Genomic DNA, 24,696 nt, shown 5'->3' with positions numbered 1-24,696 from the left:
TGCAAACATAATGCCCTGGATTTTTATTTCATTTCATGACAATTCAAGAGGATTCTTCCCGTGTGTGTGTGTGAAGGGTCTACAAAAACAAAAGCTCATGGATCAACGGGGCCATTGGAGCGGGCATTGGGACTGTGGTACAGACAAAGAAAAACTACAAGTAGCCTTGTTCAGTACCAAACTCTTCACAGAAGAGACTTTTTTTAAAGGGTTTTTCTTGTTTTTTTCCCAAATGAAGGCACCCGATGAGTTAGAGGCCGTTCAGCCTTCTGGAGAGTTCTTAAAAAGTAGAGAAAACTTTCTTCTTCTTCTCAGTTAATGTTTTCTTCCTTTTATGTAGAAGCTGGAATGATAATGTCAGTTACTGCATTTTTTTTATACTCCCTTAGTTTTTTAAAGATCAACAAGTAACAAAATAATGAAGTCTCATTGTGAGGACAATTTACAGATACAAAAATATATTTTTAAAAATGATAGGGGGGGGGGGTCATCTTTGAGAAAATCAAACAAAAGCAGCATCAACCAATAAAGTAAATCATATAGTGCTTAGATGAGTCAGAAGCAGCAAGGTCTTCTGGGTAAGAGTCGTCATCGTCCCCGTTGTTTTGTCCCTCGTCTCAGGAATATTAAATGTGTGGAAGAGCTTTGTGGAAACCGATTAACCGACAAACTAATCCACACCGGACGTCTTCTTCTTCCTCCTCTACCGCCTCCATCTGTGTGAACGTCTCCACGGACGCAACGCGACGCCCGCCGAGCTCACGGCCGTGTTCACAACATACAAAAAGAGATACAGAGTGTTTCTTTTCTTTTGTAAAAATCTCTCTAAACACCGACTACAGCACGGGGAACCGGTGACAGTGTATAAAAAAAAAAAAAAAAAAAACTGATTTAAACGAAACATGAACGTAGAAATAAAGAAAGCTTTTTGTAAACGCGGCACAATAAATAGATGACAGCAGCTCCGATGACGACGTCGCCGCGGTTCAACGCTCACACTTCGCCAGTTCGTCTCGTTCTCTTTTTAATTTTGATTTTTTTTTGTGTCGTTTTTGTTTTTCAGTATCTCGAGTGCAAAACATCACAAATGAACAATTCTGTATTCAAGTAATGTTATATACAAGAACAAGGGGGGAGTGGGGGGTATTACAAATATGCAGTACTGTACATATAATTGCCATATTAAGAATTTACATACGATCTCTTATTAACAGTAACAAATAGGGAAATGGGTTGAGAGCGGGGGGGATAATAAATTTGTACGAGACGAGCATTGCAATTAAGTCCCAGAAGCCTTTGCTGTGCTCGTTCCGTCACCACTAACGAACGATGCATAGCACCTTAAAACAAAAACAACGATGGAGGCCCCCCCCCCCCCCCCCGTGCTGCGTACGGGAGGCTACGTGACCTCCATGGCCACTGTGTTCTCCGATAGACTGTTCAGTGCTGGCTTGTCTTGTTCGTGGTTCTCCCTGAGGGACAAGAAGAAGACAGGACAGGAAGACACACGGTCAGCTGTAAAGTAGTGAACGATGTTTCAGTAAAGTAGCTTCAGCGTTTCCCACTGCAGGGACTTGATCTGGAGCGTCTCGTAACCGGAACTCTGGAGAACCGTGCGAGGGGTTTTTGATGTTCTGCATTAGAGAGGTCCTTTCCACTACTCGTGCATTGTCTGCAGCCATTACTGATGCTGTTGTCTGCTTACTGTTTGAATGGCTGTACATGGAACATCTGTGCTTTGTTTTAAACTTATTGTTTGTCTCTTTGGCTCTTACAGACCCTCCTGCTGCTGCAATGGAACGTTTCCTTCCCTTAAATGAAGCTGAACGGAGTCATCTGCTGGGTAGATGATTTACTGTGTGTATTCTGTCTTTGTTGATGGTGGTAAACCAGTTCATAACATCAACAGCGCTGCCAGCAGTTCCTTAAAAAAGTACCTGAAACTTCTTTCAGTGAGCGGTGCCTGAAATTCAGTTCTCAAGCAGAACTCGTGACTAACGTTACATTTCCTCAAGTTCCTGCAGTGGAATAGAACTTGACACATTTTACTCTTTCTTCTACAGATATAAGGCCTTTTCTCCAACACCAATGAAATAAAGAATAAACTCTTTCATAATCTAATCAAAGGCTCTAAACAGCCTCTTGTTTTTGGAGGATCTCCAGCAGCTGGATATAGAGCTCAAGACATTCATCCAGACAGGTCACCCGTTAACGGTCGCCCGTTTCTCTCACCTGGGCACTTTGTCCAGCGGCGAGGCCGAGGCCGTGGCGTTCTTGGGTTTCTGACAGTTGGCGGTTGCGGTGGCCGCGTGGGCGAGCTTTAAGGCGGATGTCGACATGGCGGCGCTCAGCGTCCGGGGGGCGTGGACGCGCTTGCCCGTGGGAACACCCAGACGGAGGCTGTTGTTTCCCAGCAGGACCTGAGTGGCGGCGGAGTTGGTGGTGGCGGTGTGGGCGGTGCCGTTGTTGTTACTGGTGGTGCAGGGGTGGAGCAAGGCGGGTGTTGGGAAGGAGGTGGGTGGAGCCGGGGAGGGGGACGCTGTGCTCAAGAGGTGCAAGCCCTTGTAGACACCTGGGGGGGGGGGGGGGGGTTATAGATGGAAGGTTTGCATTATCAACTGTTCTTCGTTAGGTATTTTGTAAACCTGAAGTACTGAATTTGTACTAACTTTATAAATGTGTATAACAGTATTAAGAGCTGGATTTATTCCTTTTCACCAGAATCAAAGAAAAAGTAGCTGTTGGAACAAATAATGATTATCTAAGTTTTATCTTTTTAAAAGGATCCGTGGTCCTTTTTCATCTGCAGAATAATCTCAAATGGAAATTAAATTGTCACGTTTCTCCGTTATCTTGCCGTCGCTGGTGGTTTGTGGAGTTCAGCGCTGCAGGTTTGGTTCGGTCTGCTTCGTGCTGTTATCAGTGCAATGCATTGTGGGTTTTTAGGACTCATTGTTTGCTTTGTCACCGTAATGCAACACTTTGGTGAAGTGCACTTTACATTTTAATTGGTTTTAGTTTTTCCATTACTCTGCGTTTGCATGATTAAAAAAAACAAACTATATATTTGTCGTTATAAATAACACTTTGGTGAGAAATAAAGACCATTATTAAATATAATGAGGATAATTACTCGAGCAGTCATTGTGACGGCATATTGTGGAGCTCCCATCATTCTCACAACTATTGGTATTATTGTTGTTGACAGAGGAGGGTCACACCCAACGACAAGAAGTCACTTTATTCACAGAAGCCAGAAGGTTCTCGTCATCGAATGACAGCCTCCCTTTGACGCTGAAGCGCGTCGGCGTACCTGAGGGGGAGAGGACGCCATTGACTCCGCCTCCCAGGGCTAGCTCCTCCTTGGTTTTGAGAGCCAGCAGCTTGTCGGCGGTGACGAGGGCCGAGGCGGCGAACTGAGCGCTGGCCTGGTCCAACGTATTCGCCGGGCCCTGTGGTAGAGAAGAGGACGGTTAAAGTCCGTCTTCTGAGAGGAGACAGAACCGAGGGCGAAACGACCAGAACCGACCTTTGTGCTGTTTGTAGTGGCGGTGCTGTTGGCTTGCTGTTGCAGCTGGATCTGCTCCAGCTGCTGTTTCTGCATCAGGGCCAGCTGCTCCTGATGCTGCTGGTACTGTTCGGCTGTGAAAGCTGAGGGACACAAAGAGTCTGTTACGCATCTGGAAATCAGAGTCACACGTTTAAAACGCCGCTTTAAAAACGCCTCGTTTCACAGAAGACTCGGAGACAAATCTATGAAATGGTGCAGAGACGGTGTGCGTGTGTTTGTGCGTGATTTAGAGACGCAACTGCCTCTTATGTGCTGCGTTTGAATAAAATGAATTCTTCTCAAGTACCCGACTACTTTTGGAAACAACTCTTGGGCTCAGAAACACGGCGGTCTCGTGGTGAAGGATCAGAGCAATAAAACTATCTGTGGCTCTGAAACAGGACGAGCGATTCACCTCCCGTAGCTTCTTCTAACTCAGCACCAGCTCTGTGGGGAACTCAGCACTGACGCACGAGGTTGTTTGAGGCCACGGTTTCTCTCTTGGGGGGGGGGGGGGGGGGGGTAATAATGAAATATAAATCTGGTCATGAATATTTGTTTTTTTGGAGAATGAAGCCACATTTCATTGTGCAACCAGTGCCTCGTACTCCCCTGTAGGTCTGTACGATTCAGAGTGGACTTTGTGTTCTTCCCTGACAATCCAAAAATCCACTTGTTTCAATCATTTCAACTACAGCGCCCCACGGTTTCACAATGAACCTGCTGTGGAGATTCTACTCTGCGTGGGAGTCTCTTCGCTGGCTTTCTATTGATGATGAAGTCCTATTCTCACATTTCTAGGTATTAACGTGGCCTTGTGCTTCAGTAAAATAGATTGTTTTCTTTCAGTTATCCACTTCACAGCATCCAGGACTCATCATCATCATCCTCATCTGAAAGTCACAGCTCGTCCTCTGGCCCCGCCTCCATCTGGAACACCCTTCACACCGCTTTCATTTAATCTGCCACCGTCTCGTTTTAATCAAAACTCAACTTATTAATTCAGAAGCGCTTACGACGCTTAACCGCTGCTGTAGTTTCTCTCGAAAAGCTCTTCATTACAACGCCGTCCTTCGGTTTCTTTATGGTGCCGGCAAATATTCCATCAATACGCGGTTGTTTCCATCCACATCAAAACATAAACCTCTCCTGTGAAGTGCTTGTATCCGACATCGATGCCCTCACAGTGAAGCCGGCGGGGAGCTGTGGCATTCACTTTGTATTCAGCGCTGCGCGCCTCTTCGTCCACACACCAACGACTCCTCTGCATCTCATGAATGCATTTATCAAACCACAGTTCCAACCGACACCTTGTGGACTGGGAGGGGCAAAGCGACGGCTGCACCCGATGAAATACGCAGTCAATAAAAACAAGAAACGTTCACAGCACAGCTGGAGGGTTATGACCGACACTCGTCCTGCAATTAAAGACACTCCCAGCAAACGAGGAGGAAGCGATCGCCTCGATCGAGGTCAAACAGAAGAACGTGTCGGGTGAGCAGACCGAAAAGATTCATGGACAGTTGCTGAGGATTTGTATCGCAATATAGACTTACTGCAATTATCCAATCGCAGAGTGCGCAACATCCGTTCATGGTGAAATGTGTCAAAATACCATTAATAATTTCACATATTAATATGAATAGTCGCGCTGCAGAGACGTCCTGGCTTACAAGTCATATTTTAACGACTTAACATGTTTTTGATACAGTTCCCTGCAAAACACCACACCAATATCATGATATGTTTTTAAATGAAAATCAGAGTGAGAATAATATTGCAAATTCAATATCAGTGAAAATAGTCAGAATTTAAGATTTTGCTGAATTGTTCCGCGTTACTAAAGACTCTCTGGAGGAGCAGACCTGCTCAGGGTCAGGTCAACCAAACACACCAAGAGCAGCATCGTGTCGACGGACAGTTCTGCTTTCATGTGCTCAGGTTTTCACAACACAATCAGGAGGAAATGGGATTTAATTGAATCTTATTCTAACATCAAAAAGGCTCAAAAGTAGCTCGACTTCATCAACGGTTTTCATTGGGACGACTCTACAGGAAGAAGGATCCGAGTGAAAACCGATGAGGAAACTGGCGTTGGTAGACAAGTCGTGCGTAGTGCTGTGTTTGTGTCCCGTTTTTGCAAGAATACATTCATAATTCATCAAAGCAGAGATGTCGGTCTGACGACATGCGTGTGTTGGAAGGCAGCCGGTCCACCTACCAGCGACGGGCGGGGGTGCAGCGACGACCCTCACCGGCCGCCGAGAGCCGTACGGCTGACCTCCGGCTGTGGAGGAGGAGATCGGTCGCTTCAGGCCTCGACTCAACTTCCTGAATAGCGGGTGGGCGTTGTCCAGCTCGTGTAGTGGTAGTGTCCGTGGTCTAAAGTGCCGCCATCGGCACGACTTTATATTCAACAGTATCTGACTGAGGTCCGTGGAAGAGGGAGAGGAAAGGGAGGAGTTGCGGGAGGAGGAACTTCTGTCCGAGGTATTTGTTTCTGAGGTACTGGCAAACTTGTCGGTGGCCGGCGAGCGTGAAGTAGTTGTAGGAGGCAGGTCGAGCGTTTCTGGGTCCAGTCCGTGGAAAACGTTGTCGTGGTCCGTGAACGCCCTGTCCAGCAACACCCTGAGGGAGGAGGAGAGCGTCAGGTAACTAGCCTCATTCGTCTGGCATTCCAAAAGCCATGGACACGCCACATATTCACCGAGGCCGAGCACGTGATCGGAAAAAACAGAGGATTGAACAGACCTGCCGCCTCGTCCCACGCGTCGCCGAGCCATGCCGAGGCAGCGCCGCGGCACGGTGAGCGTGGTGAGACTGTAGCGAAAACGAGCTTCTGCCGAACCGTCGTCCCAGGGTCCGCACCACGGCCAGCTGCCCACGCGGTCCTGACGAGTCTGCAGCAAAAGACTCGTTTCATTCTCACCGTCTGCGTACAAAACCTCGGCTCTCTGACATCAGCAATCTGAGTTTAAAGTGTGAACTAAACAACTTTAATATTGAGATTAACTTAAAATCCGTCCTCTGAATACTTTGCTGTTCTATAAACTACAATAATCAATATCTCCTGCAAGCTTTCACAGCATTTTATAAAACAACTCAACGTAGAAAACTGTTCCCGTTATAAGCAGAGCCTGTAAAGAGCATTTAAATGCATCTACAGCCTCGGGGCACCACTGCTGGGACATACCGACCCCTTAAACCCACCATCAAGTCAAACTAATGCGCCGATGTTGAAATACGTCGTGTGGATGGCCACGGTACTCACAGCGTAGTACTGGCAGCCTGCCTTCCTGCGAAAGGCAAAGGCACCATCGGGGTCGTTCTCCTCCTCTGCTTCCGATGAGCCCGAGTGCAGCTGTGGACACACAAGAGGTTTAAAGGTCAGTGGAAGAGCAGAATTCATAACACTGAAGCGCCGCCCACTTGTCTCGTGCCGTTTCGCAATTTGGAGTGGATTGATCAGGACAACAAAGGGCAGAGTGCAGGTAAAGAGCACGCAGCGGTGCTCGTACCTGGGAGAAGGGCTCGTCGTCCGAGCTCGGGAAGTCGTACTGGTTGAGGTCCTTGGCGTTGAAGACGACGGGACCCGGATGGTGGGCGGCGCCCGACGAGAGAGGCAACGCCTTCTGCTTCTTCTCGTACTTCCTCTTCTGTCGGGGAACTTCTGTCTTCTCGGGCTAAAAGGGGGAAAGAAGAGATAAGTGATGAGACGTTGGACCTCCTCAAAAGCACCCGTTGAAGAGACGACGGGCCATAATTAATGTTGCACACACGCGTCTCTAAATATTACATTTCAAAATGCATTACAAGTTCGCTGGAACATCTGTTTATAGTGGCTGAACATTCACATGAACTTGCCTGACACCAGGAGAGGAATAGTACAAATACAACAATGTGACAAGAGTCCTTTTATATAAATATAAACACTCTCTCTGATGTATACAGTCCAGAGTCAGAACCCTGGTGTTAAAGCCGAGCCTCACCTTGCACTTGTAGTCCTTGAGGTCCATGTGGTCCTGGTGTCGGTACTGGTTCGTGACTGGGACCAGGGGAATGATCTGCGGCCTCACCAGCGCCCGCTCAGCCAACACCTCGGCCATGACCTCCCCGCTGTAGTCCGACATGACGTTTCTGCAACAGAAAAGAAAGAACATTTAGTTTCGTCGTTTTTCCTCCAACCAAGAGACTCCGGCTCATCAACCGTCTCCATGTTTCAAAGGCTCACCTCTTCTCAAAGATCTCCAGTGTGAGGTGCAGCAGCTCTCTCTTGCTCTTCTCCCTCCTCTTGATCATCTCCAGGATGGTGACGGCTCGGCTGAGATCCCTGCGCAGCTTCAGCATCTTCTCGTAGGACGCCTCGTCGTTCTTACGGTTCTGAGAGGTGAAGGAGGAAAATGGATGTAAGCAACACTGAAGAAGAACAGAAGGCCACGTTTAGGCCATGAGGATTAGATGTAAAATGTTTAAAAAAAAAATCACTTCATGTAATGCTGTGAGCCTCAGAAAACCGGCAGTTATTATGATAATACTTCATTTAAATATATTACATGTTAATTAATGTGCTTCAAATGTGAAAATTAACATCTGGCAGGTTTGTAACACTCCTTTGAACATCACATTTGTTTGAATGAAAGCAAACAGCTTATTAAGACCACAAAGTTAACACCGAGGCTAACGTTCTTCAAATGACCACTTGGTGGCATAAACACCCTTCAGAAGAGAGCAGTCAGTGTTCAGCAGTGTAGTAACACCAATTTAAGAAAAGGCCACTGGAGTCCATGTTAAAGTAGTTTGATATTTTAGAGGTGCAGCGGTTCTCAGACTATCTGGTTAATTAGTAAGGATGGTGATACGGACAAAACCTTCCATCACGGTTACGGTTCATATATCACAATACAGTGAATTACCTGTAAATTCAGTGAAATAACTGTACTTTCTCACAATTGATCGTATGATTGTTCCAAATACAAGACAAACAAGAACAACTGCCTCACATAAGTCAACGGTAAAAGTAGATTTCCCTGAAAGTGGAAGAAACGATCACCGTTACAGGTCTGAGGATTAACAGGTGCAAATAAATAGCAGCCTGACTTCATACAGTGCAATATGACCGACGCTCTTCCTCATATTGTGCTGCTTGAGATGCCTCCTCTTGCTCTGCATTTACAGAGTGATTACTGCCCAAAAATCACGTTACCTTGCAAAGTAAAAGGATTTGTGATATCACAACACCACGTGAGCATCAACACCGCGCTGGAAACGGTACCGTCACCGATTACACATCACGTCACCCAACCCTAGTTGGGGAGTATTTGTTATCTAAAGTCATGGTCTGTTAAGTGACTGACGTCAGGGACTTCAGTGCGTTTCTCAATGAACCATAAGATAATCAGCGGTTACTCCTTCACCATCTCACAGAGAAGCGTGTTGAGCAGACAAAGAGGGAAACACTTCTGCTGTTCATATGTTGTCTGACAGCATTAATGAAAGCTGTGCTGACACAATACGCTCTCAGTGAAGCTGGGAGTGAACGTGGTTGTGGCGTCCGACAGCATTCCTCTTTTGTCAGCCCGTCGGGTTCAGTGACTGAGAACACAATCAACATAGTCGCGTACATCACGGGTGAGGCCTGTGAGGCGTTTACAACACGTCGAAACCGGATCCAGCTTCACAAAAGACGGTGACGCAGCAGAATGTTATCACTGAGAGAGGAAGCCCGTCAAACATGGGGAGGCATTTCCTGTAATAAAGGTTTTTAAAAACGCATTATTCCCTCCACAGATGTGGTCACTAATAACACTTCCTGCTGCACAAGGAAACGCCCAACGAGAGACATTTCAGCCTGAAACAAAACGAATCCAACCACCAACACGAGGATCACAGACTGCCCATAAAGACCCAGAGCGTGAACACTACCCACCTTCCTGGTCTGCATCTTCTCGGTGCGCCGCCGGAAGGCCACGTAGGGATCGCTGGTGCTGGAGCCGTCCCGCTTCTCATGCTTGACGTTGGGGAGGAGACAGTTGGCCCGGCTGGTTTTCCTCTTGCGGCTCCAGTAGTCGAAGACCTCCTTGATGAGCTCGTCGTCCTCCTTCAGCAGCAGTTTGGCCTCCGGAAGGCTCACCGCCTGGAAGAAGATACAGACTCGAGTTACATTTGTGATGAATAACTGACTGATCCGCTATTTCAACACCTGCATGGGCATGTTTCCATAAATGGGTTCAAACTTGCGCTACCAGCACACCGACCTGCTGCCCACTGCCTTTCTCCAGCCGGTCAATCATCTCCTCAAACTGCAGGAAGCTGATCTCCATCTTCTTCTTCAGCTTGTTGACAAACGCATCGTCTTCCGAGTCGAGGTCGTAGTCGGGCTGCTCTGTGTCCAAGCTGAAAGCTGCAGCGAGGAAAGGAAACAAGGAAGGATGAGGAGGAGTCTACGGGCTATGGAACACTGCAGATCTGTGACCAACGCAAAACCTAAGGTTGTAATCTGATTATAAAGAATAAAATAACTCAAACACGTGTCTGTGTTCTTAAAATGCAATGCCACACTGGCCCGTTTTTTAAATTCCGCTTTTGTAATCTCCATATTCAGAAAAGCATTTGTTGCGACCGCAGAACGCAGAAATATATCAAAAACTAACTATGAACTTTAACTTTTACGTCTGTGTGCAGCCGACAGCGAATCTCATAACTCACAATTCACCGTCATGATTTAACAAGACGGATTTTAAAAGATAAACAGATGGTTCCTTCTCACACCGACAGTTACAGTTACTGACTCTTTTATGTCAGATATACATAACATGTACCGTCAAGATCACTGAGCCCACCACAGCAGTCCACATCTACAATTCATCATCATTTAATGAGTATTTAGGTCTTTTAATGACAGTTCTTAACACTGCTGTGTACCAAAGACCACAACACATCAAACCCCGTCCTACACAACTACATGAAACAAATCTAGGAGTAAGATTTAAACAAACTTACAGATATTGACCAGATTGTCCCACTACCACACACAATGAGACAGAATAAATGTGCATTTTTAAATAGCTTAATGTGCAGCCTGAACCCAGTGATTTAAACACCGCACCGTATAACAAACTGCACAAATGGTTTAAAAATTAACTAAAAAACAGCTGCAGCAGCTGAGAGAAACTGAAGATTAAGAAACAGTTCTATATTGCTGAATAAAGATGTAAACTAATGCAATGAAACGCTGACGTGTTCAGAGGAACATAACGAGTCACATTTATAGACTGTTTCACGTCAGACGCCACCGTTTAGTTTCTACACAATGTATTTGTCTGAGTCACTCAGCAAACTGTGACCTGCAGCATCCCAGACAAAAACAAGAGAAACCCGATGCAGGTCCTTTCTGAGGAACGATGGAATATATTCATTACACTACACGGGACTAATGTTCTCACACTTACCTGGAATAAATAATTGCCTTAAGAGTACAGCCCACCCAGCAACACACGAGATGATTATCAGGCATAAGACAGCAGATTTAACCCTCCAGGACTGACTAGACGTAACAAACTGTATATAGAATGTGTATTTTGTTGTGTGACGTTTGGTACATTCAGTCTCATCCAACCCAGCAGCTCAGACCGACCAGACACATTATCGTACAAGTCTTCTAGATTTGTCTCGAGCCTCAGTGATCAGTCGTGTCAAACCACATGAAAACTTTGCCGAAATCAAATGAAACCAGCTTCTAAACCAGACACGCACAGCTGCTGTGCTCACAATCGGAGAGCAAAACAATGTGCAGACCGGAGGAGTCGCTGCGTCATCTTAAAGTCGGCGAATTTTGGAAAAGTCTTCCCATTTTCTAGCTCAATTATTTTCTGCAGAAACTTGATGATGTGCTGCATTTGTCAACTGTCACCTTATGAAATGACGGCAAATGTGCAGCTGCGTTAAGTGCACACTCACACAGAGACAAAAAGACAGCACAACACCAGGAAATAGCCACCTTCTTCTTTCAGTCACAGTTAAACTCTCTATACTCTGCTTTATAGTCCAAAACTTAATCCACTGAAATGATAAGCGTCTAATGATGTTTACAAATAAAACACACGAATGTGGAATATTCTCCTCGTGAATGATCATTTTGATCAACGTGTCCCTTCATGCATTCAAAACAATCGAAGGAACCACAAATACGACCCAAGGAAACGACCGAGGTTCCTAATCTGTTGCATGGAGCTCATCCTCTCCTCTTTCAGCGTCACAGATTGGTTATCAGAGAAGCCCACTCACGCTGTATGTGAATGAGCTGCTTTGGCATCTTGAACTCCCCGGGGTAGAGGGATTCGTAGTAGGTGATGTCGCTCTCCGCCTCGGGCACCGGGATGACCATGTTGTCTCGCTTCTCGCCGTACACCTGCTGCGCCGAGATGGCCCGCTGGAGATGGTGTTCCTGCAGAGACAAGAGACGGGGGGTGAGACACCTGAACCACTTCAGCCCTCTCATGTGTTGGTCATATAGGTGACCACATGTTGCAGCTGAGGACGCAGCAGCGCAGTGAAAGGTAACTTTGGCTCAGGCTCACTTTGGGGTGGGCTGTCCCTTTAAGGTGGACCGGCTGTTCTCATTCTAGTGACGAACATTATTACCGTACTTTTCGGAGCTTTGAGGCGTCGGCTTATAGTCCGGTGCGCTTGATATACGGATTTTCCCGTAGCTTTTCTCCACCACAACAACCGCAACTTCCGGTTCCGGTCTAACACAACATTTACTAGCTCCCGACACAGAACAGTTGCTACCAGCTGTTACTGACAGGGTCGCTACAATATGGATGAAGTACCTTTAACCTACCTCTCACGGAGTGTTAACAAAAAAGGTTGAACAGCAAGATGCTTTTAACAGTCCTTGTCCGATTCGCTAGCTTCTAAGCTAATGTTAACATTACGGCCAATGGGGAAATGCTAACCGCGATTAGCATTAGCGAATATATAATATATCTTTGTACATCTTTTCATGCAGACATACTTGCATTACAGACTAAGGTCTCTCACGGCTACCAAACGAAAAGCAATGAGGCAATAACTGTTGTTGCTCATAGCTCTGAATAGCTGTTGTGCTAGCAGCAACTGGCCAAGCCAGTTAGCCGTAAATGCTATTCAGAACTATGAGCAACGTCGACACGCTGCATGAGAAGATCAGCTTTTTCACAATTGTGGCAAATCTTCTAGATATGACCTTAGTTCATGTATAATTGTGTTTACAATGGCTGGTATGATGATAGTCTGCTTTATCTCAGCCATTCCGCCATGAAGGTACCGGTACATGATGTGGTGTGTTCAAGGACCCAAATGCAGACTCCGGACAGCAGAGTTATATTGCAAACCAAGATGAGCTAAGAGCACCAAGTTATTGCCTCGTTGCTTTTAGATTCTAATGAGAAGACACGCTGCTTCGTTTTACTTCTTCAGTTTGGTAGCCTTGAGAGACCTTAGTCTGTAAGTATGTCTGCATGAAAAGATGTACGAATATATATTATATTCACTATATTCGCCAATGCTAATCGCGGTTAGCATTTCCCCATTGGCCGTAATGTTAAAATTAGCTTAGAAGCTAGCGACATGTTATGATGTTCATAGAAGAAGACAACTTTAGTGGTTGAAAGCATCTTGCTGTTCAACGGGGACACCTGCGGCTTATAGACCAGTGCGGCTTATCTATGTACAACTTCTTTTTTCTTTAAAAAAAATCGGCTGGTGCGGCCTATATACCGGTGCGCAAAGCGGCAGAATGACACAGATCATCCAGGCTAGTAAATTGGTCACCGCTTACACGTCTGCCAAGTCTCCACAAACTAGAGTACGGAAACTAGACACCGTCTGACAACATGCAAATCAAGCAAGGGCGTCAGTTGGGCGGCGTTGCTGGTCCGAGTACCGTCCTCAAGCATCCACGTCCAACTACAACAGGTGTCTCAATGACCACATTTTGACTTATAAGACACAGACAACAATACCAGCGTTGCCGTCACAGTTTGTCACCAACAAATATTTTTCTCCAACTGTTAACCGTCTTGCTTGGTATGTCTCTGGGTCACAATCTGAGAAAGAACAGCACTAATCTACATGGGAACAAATAGGTGTTTGTTTATGTTACGAGTTTGTTAAAAATAAGTCACGATTGGTTGATATGTCATTATTTGACTTTTAAACTCCAAAATATCGACAGCTTCAATAATCCGGTATTGACGAGGATATGCTGTAGACCTGCATAGATATGATTGGATGTCACTCGTCATCTAAAAGACACAGCTGTGAATGAGTAAATGATTTTGACGCATTAAACAGCTGATGTTTTTATCAGGAATCCCAACAGAAACTGCTGAAGAGTACATTTCTCTCTTTCTCCCAGAAACACTGGTGGCAACCAAGTTTCATTTTGCCGTCTCAATATCCACAATAAGATTTAGAAAACAATGGACCCAAGTTGTTGGTCCTTCAGAAAAGCAAAAGCCAAATCTTTACAAAAAGGTCTGCAACAAACAAATCCATCCAATAAACTAAACCGATCACAACTCATGTCGGTCTCATTTACCCGCCACAAGTGTGACGAGAGCCCGCCACTGACAGGCCGTTGACGGGTAATGTGCCGGAGGGAAGGCAGACAGACGGGCTGGATGTCTGGCTGACTAACTGGTTTGCTGGCGGACAGCTCGTGTGATCGTAGTAGTAGTAGAGCCTTTGGCCCAGAGCCGCTGGCAGGCCGTCTGTCAACAAGGCAGCGTGCTGCAGCTCTCGGGTGGAGGAGGGGTGTGTTTATTGTTTCTCCCGAGGCCGTCGAGACACAGGGGAGTAGTGAGGGGGGGGAAGCTAGACACAGTGAGTGAGTCAAAAAGAATGTGAATGACTTGGTCTTTTTCCACAGAAAACTGCAAAACAAAGCACTAAAAGTGAGTCCAACATACACATCTTGTAGGCTGATATGCTACATCCACTAGCATTGAATAGCTTCATTGGGATTCAACATGTGCAGTCGACGCTCAGTCTGAGTTTGATTCTTAACTCCATGAAGTTTGTCAGGTTCACCTCAAGCTGCGACTCCCCAAAAAACTCAATTCAGGGTCGGGGGATCGTTTCTATTTTCATATCGTGGTGATTCGACGTCGCCGACGGGCAACAAGATCCCCAGAGGACAACGGAGGGGCTCAGGATCAACATCTGATGGTACTATTGGCATCTCTCAAATAAATACAAGCAATATAGTATAGGTTACCTGATGAAACTTTCATAAAAAGAGTGGTTTCATTTATGTAATAGCAATGTCTCCTTAATTCATGCAAAGTCTTCATTTCAAAAGTCTTGTTGCAACAATATCACAGCTGCATGGTCCGTTTAATATTAGGCTATTATCTTTAATATCCTTAACTAGGCTGTACTGAATAGTTTGATATTGACATTCAAAGTATTAATAACTTGAAGAAACATCGCGTGCATGTATTCATTTCCAAGTTCACAACGTGTTCTTATCGAACAAACTTACTGCTTTAATCCATATTTGTTGGCGTTTCAAAAACAACATTTTTGCTGAGGTAAACAAACTGCCCTACTTACACCAGCAGGCACACACCTGTATCAACAGGCGGTCTAGCAGCACTATAACCGCACCATAACAACATTTACATAACCAACGTAAAAACCAAAATCATATTTTACTTTTACTTTCGAAGCGTCATTTGAAAACCTTCTAATCAAAGCTGACTGTAATAATGATAAACTATAACATGTATATGCATAACGTTAACCACATTAATGGAGCGCAGAGCAAAGCTTAGGTGAGCAGGACAATGGAGAACAGAGACGAGCCGTCAGATTTAAGGAAACCGGTAAACTGGTTTGTACTTCAGGATCATAAATTCCCTTGTGCCGATTATCAGGGCTCAGTGGGCGGACATGCCGCTCGACCAGATTCTAGATTACATCTTAGTTCTAATAGTAAGTTAGTTAAAATCGCCTTAATATCGACAATATACAAACCACCCACATCCAAAGCCCACCAGCGCTACTGCAAGATACTACAGCTCGTGTCTGAATCGCAAATATCAAGGTGCCTCATCACACAGATGTCAAACTTCCTGTTAATCCAACAACTGGAATTAAACACAGATTAATAATGTATACAGAAGTATACAACTGTATGCAATAGGGTTAGCATACAGATCTGGACAGTCCAGAGCTATAACAGACCAGCACTATAGTAGCACCGTGTCCTGATAACAGTAGAATATATGCATTTAAACCAAGGGCTGATAATCGTGAGAAGCTTGTAAGAAAACATCCCCGAGTTGCCGACTCTTTTCTGATGAGAGTAGCCATCAGCACGAGCTCCACAAGACAACGGCTGTCCCTTCAGGCCTCTTATGATGACAGCAAACCAACAACACGGCCATTGACGGCCATTGACAGCTGTCAAGCTACCAGTATGTTGACAGTCTTTTTTTGAAGATTGCCAACTCTATAACTGGAACTTCACGGCAAAGGTCCGGTTGACCGAGCGGCCTCGTAGATCAACATACATTCCTGTGACATTACTGTCAGCTGACTTTATAAGTCAGTTCTTGAAGTCGGCTGGATTTTAGTTTTAGGTTAAGCTTCTCTTGGTCCTGCATGATGAAGACAAACTGTTTTCACTGAGTTTCATCAGTGTGTCGTTTCTCAGAAAGTAGAATTTATATTTAATCACTTGCTTTGGTTGAAAACTGATCTTGGCATCAGTACCGTAGTTTTTAATATGTTTTATTCGCTGCTTTGAGTTAACGTTCAACAGGTGGATTCTCTCCAATATCTATTCTATGCTGGTGTGAAAACATCTTTAAACTATTGTATTTATTCAAGTTAACATCAGAACACGCCATGACTACGTTATAATTTACCCAGTACTCATTTTTACCGACAGAGCTTGAACGCGTCATAATGTAAATCAATGCAAGGTCCATTAACGTCAGTTGTTTATCTCACTACCATTACTCTGAGCAACATGCATGGGAATGAATTATAATACAATATTTGAACCCTCTGAACCCCGAAACCTGTTGGGTTTGTAAAGAATGTTCTTTTTTTGTTGTATAAATTGTCAAAATGTCACCATTTATAAATAGCCAGACACTGTAAAAACAAACATTATTGGTCGATTTTCAACTTTCCGACGGTCCTTAAGCACATCATGTGTGAGAAACGCTTGAGTCAGGACAAGCAACTAAACTTAAATTGTGATATTTCATCAGAATCACGTTGCTGTATCCAAAATCAACAGTTTGCACTAACCAGGTCCTGTGTAATTATTAATTCTGCGCTTCTCATCATGGGAAACCAGCAGTGACTCGGCTGAGACCAACAATGACAAACTCTGAATCTTTGACTGAACTGCAGGCGGCTGAACGCAGAGCGGAGAGGAGAGGGCTTAAAAAGGCTATTAGTGCAAAAACTCAGTCATACTTGTTGGCACATGGCAAAATGTTCCATTGGTTTTTTGAGCTCTTGCTACATGATGATTATTCCAGAAAGGAGCAGGTCACAGTGAGAGAAACAGCTCGGGGTTCAGGCGGTTCATTTAGTTGTTCCAAAAGTCTTACGGTTGTTCCTCCACAGCTTATTTTGGACTTGCAGTCGCATGAAGTAATAAAGCGTCTCATAATTGTGTTCGTTTGCAACCCCAAAAATTCGTAAATATGAGACCAATCGGTTTGTCAGCGGTCACGGGCGATCAGCCGGTTTCTCCAATCATAATAAGTACGTCACAATATGAAAACTATTTAGATTTTTACCCTATTTTGCAAAAAACAGAGAAGCAGAAAAGTAAACTTTATGACGTGTGACCTTCAGTCTACCATCAATCTAACACTTTCTGTATCCGTCTCTTTATATTGTGTCCTGTGTTCATCAACAGTACACCATGTGGCCCGGGAGTTTGGCGGCAGAGTTTAATATTCTACACAGCATGTCACACCAGAGGCAAGTGATTCCTACTTTACGTTCATAGCTTCGTGAGCTCCAGCAATCTGTCCCGAGGACGAAGTCGTTTTATTCTCAGCGCTTCCCTCAGGCTCCTCCACACGACACTCTGAACACATTCAAGTGCAGCATTTACTGTGACCCCCCCCCCCCCCCCGTCTGTGCAAGTACGCTTGCAGAACCTTTATGTTCCTCTCGCAGTCCCACCAAAATCACTCCCCACGGCAAACCCCTAAACTTCCGCATCAACGTCCTCAAACCTCTCCACAATTGAGGGGGAAAAAAACAACGCAAACATCGCGCAAAAAACATGTTTGTTGCCAAATCTAATCACGCAATGCGTTTGTTTACTTTCTGCTATTTGCCGGAGAATAAAACTGACTTAAATTGAGGTGAACAGTCAGAATACAGAGCATTAGCCGGTGCACACACAGCGAGAGCGAGCGAGCGAGCGAGAGACTAGAAATAGCCTTTTAAAATGACCACATCCATCACTGTCGAGTCGGCTGAGGCAGCCAGAGCCTCCTCCACCTTTTCCCAGACACCGTAAATGCCTCTTAACATGACGGCCCGCCGCAGGGACCGGTCGGCTTAAGGCCGCCGAGGGACGCGTGGTTGTATTACAGAGCGGTTTGGATGCACCGCGTGGGAGCGGGTGGTTTTGAACGTGCGGTGTGTAACTGGGATATAAAAATCAAACGCTAGAATGCGCTAAGCTCAGCACGGAGTTGCAGAGCATGAATTGAGAAACTTTTCCATTACACAATACTGCTGGTAAACCAAGATAAGAAAATATGGTTTCGTATTTTTCCCCTCAAACCTTGAGCACGGGCCCACTGTTGCATAACAATGAAGGGAAACAGATTACTCACAAACGGGGACCATCCCAAGGAGTCTTATCCAGCCGAGGCTCGTCTATAAATGTTGGGTTAGATTCAAGAGCCTGTCTGGAGGCCGGTGTTTATTTCCCACAGCTGACAAAAAGGTTACTTTCAGTTTCACGGCACACATGCTGCAGAGACTTTGGACAGGTCACATGTGTCCCACATTCCCACCCAGCGAGGTCACACACTGCTGACACACTGGCGGAGCTGCCAGAAAAGTGTGTGTGTGTCCCGGTTAGTGCCCGTGTCTGTCTGGCAGAGAGGCAACCCAAAAACATCCCTGTGGGTTCCCACCAGGGCCGCAGACACTGACCTCACTTTCACCCAAATGTAAACACGAGACAAAAGTGTTCGGGCCCAAAACAAACAAGCCGCACGTGCCGGGCTCTCCGGTCAAGCCAAACACAAACACACACAGTAAATTACTAAACCACATGCTGGACTGAGCGATGGTTTTGCAGTACAATAACGCAAAAACAACGATTCAAAACCATACTCCCATCTAGGCTTTACACTAGACGGGGGGACGGGAGAGCAGACAGCTGAGCGGTTGGCACACAGCAGGCCTTGGTTTACCTCTTATGATAATATGACTGTTACATAAGAGAGACCTCCAGCAGCGCCTCCTCCCTCCTCCTGCTGCTGCCCTCATCTCATCCCGAGCACCACACTGCCATCTGACACACTGAACCCCTGACACCGATCCGGAGGAGAGCCAGGCTGACTGCAACACACTGAATGAAAACAGTATCATCCACCAGGGACGTCTGGAGCGATAGCCACCGTATGCCTTTATATTTAAACATCAGTCAAGACTGCTGGGAGAAGCCGATATCCTGCTTAGAGGAGCAAGAATAAGAGGCAGCTGTCTAATAAACGAAATGTATAGAATTTCCTACGGTGTATCTAGTTTATAAACAACTCCTTAAGTCCTGAAGATAACCACAACTACTAAGAGCAGGAATCACACTTAATGTTTATTTACCTGCCTCTAGTGGCTAATGCATCCCTGAAAACATCACTCTCTCTCCAGCCAAATAAACTGGCATGTTAATACAAGGCTTCCGGTAAGGGACAAATTTGTTCATTTGAAAACATACACAAGCCCAGGAAGATTTTAGTTTGTGGGTGTGATTCAATGTTCAACAGTAGGAAAACCAGAGATACGGTTATTGCGGTCACAATAACACAAACCACCTGTTCCCAGGAGTGACCACATCTAGAATGTCAACACAAGTCGATATATAGTGAGGAATATCTCCAGATAAGTGGATGTAAGACTGAGATTAAATACTAATATGGTTCACTGTTCAAACAACGGTTGCAATACCTGCATGACAACAGCTGCATTATACAAAAGACAGTTAATGATCACAGCCTCCATTACAAAACAAAACAAACATGGAGGGCTGTAACACATTGGCTGACAAAGTGGTAATAGCTAACTAACTGTAACCAACTGTGAGAGCCTGAACTGAAGTGATAAATGTCTAAATCATGTCACAATAAAGCAATAATGTGAGCAAATACACCCACAAAAACATACAAGACGACAAGAGGCCGGGGTGTTTTTTCCCCCTCAATGCATTGCGGCAGCAGTGTGTTGACATTTCTGCCACATACAATCAAAAAAGGAACCCGCCAGTGCCCCCTTGCCCTGGTCCTTCGCAATTACGCCAAAATAAAAAGGCCCCCAGTCCTGACAAGACAGACACAAAATGTCGGAATTGCCGAAGTCACGTGACTCCTTTGTACTCAGAAAAGCCACCTCACACACAAATAAACCGGAGAAATCGGGTAATTGTATCACATAAAGACAACGGATCCCCGTGTGACCCAAACGTTAAACCACAGTCACACATAACAGCCCTTTACAACAGAAAGCCGTCGTGTTTCTCCTGAGAAAAATTGTCGGCCATTTTGTGAAAGCTTGCGCAGGAGAAAAAAAAAGAAAAAAAGAAGAGGGACGCCAAAATAAAAAAATACACCAAAAGCATGTATTTTTCCACAACTCCGGACGGTTAGAAAAGCATACCGATTCCTCTTCTTTCTCCATCCCCGTAGGCATCTGTGGCACGGCCCGGTTAATGGACGCATATTCGTGTAGGTCGGGTAAATCCTCACAACGGAAGACGGGTAGCGGTTTGGAAGCGTCCAGCGCCCGTGCCCGAAACGACAGTTTACTCATTTTAATCCCTCACAATTCGAGATGCAATATAAATCTATCGGATCTCCCACTACTCAAAACGGTACCGAGTGGCGCTTTCATTGATGTTTCTGGTGCGGTTATATCTCTTGTTCTAACGGTTGGATTGTTGTAGCTTGGTATTTTAGGGCGTCGCCAAAACGGAGCAGAGAGGAAAAGGCCCGGATCTTGGTCGCTCTCTCTCGGACTGTTTTTTTTCCGACGCTCCGCTCTCCCCTTATCGTTTGGTTCAGTGCGCCATGGACAACATGGCGGACATTTAAAACTCTTTTGCTCTAGTTTCGCTCGGAGCGGTCCAACCCCCAGTTCGCGGACCGACCATTCCCACACGATCCCGAGCGCTTGCGCGTTGCGGGGGTGTGGGGGGAAGGGGGTCGTTTTATTATCGCAAACTTAACTCCTCTCTCCACACATGCACGTACATTATTTATATTAACGTTAGGCATGGGAGAAATATATATTCACATATATTGCAAATGAAAAAAAATTGATTGTGAAAAATAAAATACTTAATAGAAAATGTTAAAAAAGCAAACGTATAACTTATATTCAATTACTAATCATTTTTTTAAAACTGAATAATGGATTATGAAAAATAAAAATACAGAATAGAAAATTTAAAAAGTAAGAAAAAAACAAAAATCATTAATAATAAATAAATATACCAAAACAGACGAGTCAATTTATTCGTGTACAACAAAAAATAAAGTTATAATTAATGTCATGAGATTTTGTAAAATTTCCAGCACTCAATGATTAGATCAATGGTATTAATTATTAAAAATGTAGTGTTGATAATTAATATTATACATTTATTGACTTTGCAGTCCATATTTCATTTTTAATTGTCTGTTAAATCATGGTTTGTTTGTACCAGACCTCAAATCATGAGAAATCAAAGCTCGAGTATACAGTTGTATAACTTTTCTGTTTAGTCATGCATTGATATTATAGAGAATATTAAAAGTAGTTTTAACTTGTTTATTGATAAAACAGGCTCCCCTCAGGAAATACAGTATCAACTACCCTCGTAAAAAAAGTTCTAATTAAATCCCAGATGATTATTATTTTAAATTCTACCACAATACATTACTCTGAAGGTTTATTTTATAGTGGTTGGTTTTAAGCTTGAGCAACAAATCCCTTATCAGGGGAACAAGACACATTCCACACGATCCACTCCGGGCAATGCCTGAACTACCTCAGAAGTAACTGCTGCTGCTGTCCAGATCCACTGAACCTCACCAATCACTGGTGATCCTTTAACAGCCCACTTAATAAAAACTTTATTCCAGGTGAAACGCTTTATGGCGACATGTTCCAACACCTGAACAATGTCGCCCTCTTCTGGTCCGACAGTCAAAAGATCAGACTACCAACATGTTTGAATTCAGAGCACAGACACACTGCAACAAACCACAAGCTCAATATTTGCATTCAAAACAACACTGTGCGGTTCCACGAGCATGTGTATTATTCAGTGTGTGAGGCTCCAGCAGACCCTCCTTGCATTTGGGGGATTGAGAACTGATGGTTCAGCTAAAGAGTACATGTAGAGTGCTAATTAATAACATTTCACAATCATTAGAACACCTTACCTGTTGATGACATGAGGTTAACCCAGGGGAACCGGGGTTCTCTTCTCATCATTAAATCCATCATGAGGACCTGGGAGCCAATTGAGAAACGCAACAAGAACATTTAGCCCAAAACTCTGCACTTTAAAAAGAAACAACGCTTTAAAAAAGACATTTTGAGAACAAAGGAAAAGACAAACCAGCGAGTCAAACTGAACTTAGACTTTTCACTTGTTGACTAAAGAGGTTTAGGAGAGAGGGTCGTCTGGGTGGAGCAAAGTAGAAGCATCTCGTCCACCAGCTGATTATAATTGTCCGCATTGGTCGAACCCTCCAACGACCACACCTGGCTGGATTCATGGGCATCACTAAAGGGACTGTTGTGTTCAGGCAATTCACCTGATGCTGATTTATTTTGTTTGGAATCACCAGTAACTGACTCCATTGTCACTTAAACTTCCACCATAATCTTCTTATCGACTTATTTCTGAAAACCCATTTTAAAAAACACCCATTGACTTTGAGACGAGGGAACCAGAAGTGCAACAATTCAAACTCATTTCCAGGTTTCAGGACTCACTCCTGCAGCACTCCATTAGTGAATGTTAGCGTGCTACCACACCGAGCTAGAACAGTGAACACAGCATGTTAGCATTGACATTGTGAGCATGTTAGCAGGCCAACGCTAACGTTTGGGTTGAGTCCCTGATGTGGCTGTAGAGTATAATATGTGTAGAGTAAAAGGGGAACTCTAGTAACAAACCCAGTGCTGCTCGAGGTCTCGGAGTCTTAAAATTTCAATCGGAACCTGCCGACATACATTTCCTAACAATTCACCTGTCACCTGTCCCCAAAGTGACCGTTCCTGGTGTTTATTATTCGTTATCAGGACGGATTTCCATTATGCAAAGCAGCGTTTTCATCATGAAGGCGGAAGAAAATGAAACCCCAAGAGAATAATTCAAATGTTATTATTAACGAGTCATTTATAGATACTTTAGTCCATATCACTGATCCCTCAGAATGTCTCATGCTAACCGTACTTGTGATACATCATCAATACAGCAGCATCAGCGATATTGTGAGGCATTCCGTCTTTAAACCTTTTACCTGAGCTGTCTGGTAGGTGAGCACCTTGATGTTTGGATGATGTCACTGTCAAGAATCAACATGTCTGCTACAGTCTGTGCCATTGGAGCATTGATATAAATGCAGTCACTTTAATATTGATGCCGGCTTTATTGAAAATGTAACTTGTCATGTTAGAGGTTTGTTCCCCCTTTACTTACACTGATATTAAGCTGTACTGTGTATGGACATGCTGTAATTACCAGCCTAACGACTAATATTTAAAAAGTCAGGCGAGTGTCCTCGCAAACATGACATGAGCCAGGATGAACTAGTGGATGGATGTCTTCCAATGTTTAGTATGAGTCTTATGCCCCTTTTATGAGTCCATGTAGGGAGAGGACCTACTGTGGGTTACTGTAAATAATGCAGGATATGAGGGATGCAGGACCAGGTAAGACCAGGGCCAAGCAAGACCAGGGATAGGCAAGAGCAGGGCCAGGCAAGAACAGGCTAGAGCATGACCAGGGCCCGGCAAGACCAGGAACAAGCAAGACCAGGACCAGGCAAGACCAGGAACAGTAAAGACCAGGGTCAAGCAAAACCAGGACCAGGCAAGACCAGGGCCAAGCAAGACATCAAGCAGTTCCCCGGCCGACCACAGGGACTGCCTGGCACTGTTTAGCCACACACCCTAAGCCTCTGATCCAACAATGTTATACACATTTCCAACCAAAGATGAGGAACCGTATTGGGGGAAATTATAACACAAATAATCTCTGAAGCAGTCCTCAACTCCTCACCTTGTTTCCTCTCTCCTTGATACCTAGATCACAGACATTCTAACGTAACAACTAGTGAACTAGATTCATGTTTTGATGCATTAAAACACATTATTTAGGCTTAAATCGGTCGATATCACGAGTGATGAGGAACTTTGGATGTTTTTAGTGCTGAATCGCATCCAGCTGACCAGGAATCTGATCGCGTGCATGAAATCATCTGATGCCACTAAACACTATTCACGATGGGGCCTTTTCTTTTTTTCCAGCGACCATCGATTCAAGTTACAGAAAAAAACATTACAAGAAAAAAAATACTCACCGAATGGATCATTTTGGATCAACGTTTGGAGGATTTTAAAAGAAAAACGGGCAACATTTCTACAAGTTAAAATAAAGAAGAAGAAACGCAACACGACGCAGCTAGAGACACAACTAACGTGAACGGTAGCCGCGGCTACTTCTTCGACTATGATACATAAATAAAAACAAACGGTTGTCCGGTGTCCGCTCCTTTTAACGTCCACCTCGTCAAAAAAGCGTTTTGTCGACGTTTTCCTGACAATGCAAAGCAGGCTTGGAACTAGAGAGGTGGACACCAAAGTGCTACTGTTGGGGGTTAACAACTTTGCTG

At 44.6% G+C, this 24,696-nt stretch overlaps 1 protein-coding gene across 3 annotated transcripts; it reads right to left on the bottom strand.

The window, feature by feature from the left end:
* LOC306789232 (enhancer of polycomb homolog 1-like) lies at positions 1-24,530 on the bottom strand. Of its 3 annotated transcripts, XM_079285066.1 has the most exons (15): positions 24,385-24,525; positions 22,234-22,303; positions 11,834-11,993; positions 9,805-9,950; positions 9,477-9,683; positions 7,782-7,930; positions 7,540-7,687; positions 7,069-7,233; positions 6,822-6,911; positions 6,302-6,450; positions 5,772-6,178; positions 3,530-3,651; positions 3,314-3,452; positions 2,233-2,572; positions 1-1,472 (listed from the first exon to the last, which is right to left on the bottom strand). In XM_079285066.1, exons 3-15 carry the CDS (start codon positions 11,931-11,933, stop codon positions 1,400-1,402), a joined length of 2,235 nt encoding a protein of 744 aa, XP_079141192.1. In that variant the 5' UTR covers positions 11,934-11,993; positions 22,234-22,303; positions 24,385-24,525; the 3' UTR covers positions 1-1,399. The 3 variants fall into 3 exon arrangements, with proteins under 3 accessions (XP_079141192.1, XP_079141191.1, XP_079141190.1); XM_079285065.1 differs by lacking the exon at positions 22,234-22,303 and having other exon boundaries at positions 24,385-24,530; XM_079285064.1 differs by lacking the exons at positions 22,234-22,303; positions 24,385-24,525 and adding an exon at positions 20,465-20,855.
* Between the last annotated feature and the right edge of the window lie 166 nt (positions 24,531-24,696).

The sequence above is a fragment of the Melanostigma gelatinosum genome, assembly GCF_949748355.1.
Source record: "Melanostigma gelatinosum genome assembly, chromosome: 15".
NCBI classification, from domain to species: Eukaryota; Metazoa; Chordata; class Actinopteri; order Perciformes; family Zoarcidae; genus Melanostigma; species Melanostigma gelatinosum.
The sequence above is the reverse complement of the archived record's forward strand: the minus strand, read 5'-3'. Positions and strand labels throughout refer to the sequence as shown.

Excerpts from the sequence above, each read along its gene's own strand:
- LOC306789232 (XM_079285064.1), bottom strand. The coding sequence starts at position 20,617 with ATGAGTAAACTGTCGTTTCGGGCACGGGCGCTGGACGCTTCCAAACCG. Across the intron at positions 9,951-11,833 it reads GCAGCTCATTCACATACAGC|CTTTCAGCTTGGACACAGAG; the intron begins GTGAGTGGGCTT and ends TCCTCGCTGCAG. Across the intron at positions 7,931-9,476 it reads AGAAGATGCAGACCAGGAAG|AACCGTAAGAACGACGAGGC; the intron begins GTGGGTAGTGTT and ends TTCACCTCTCAG.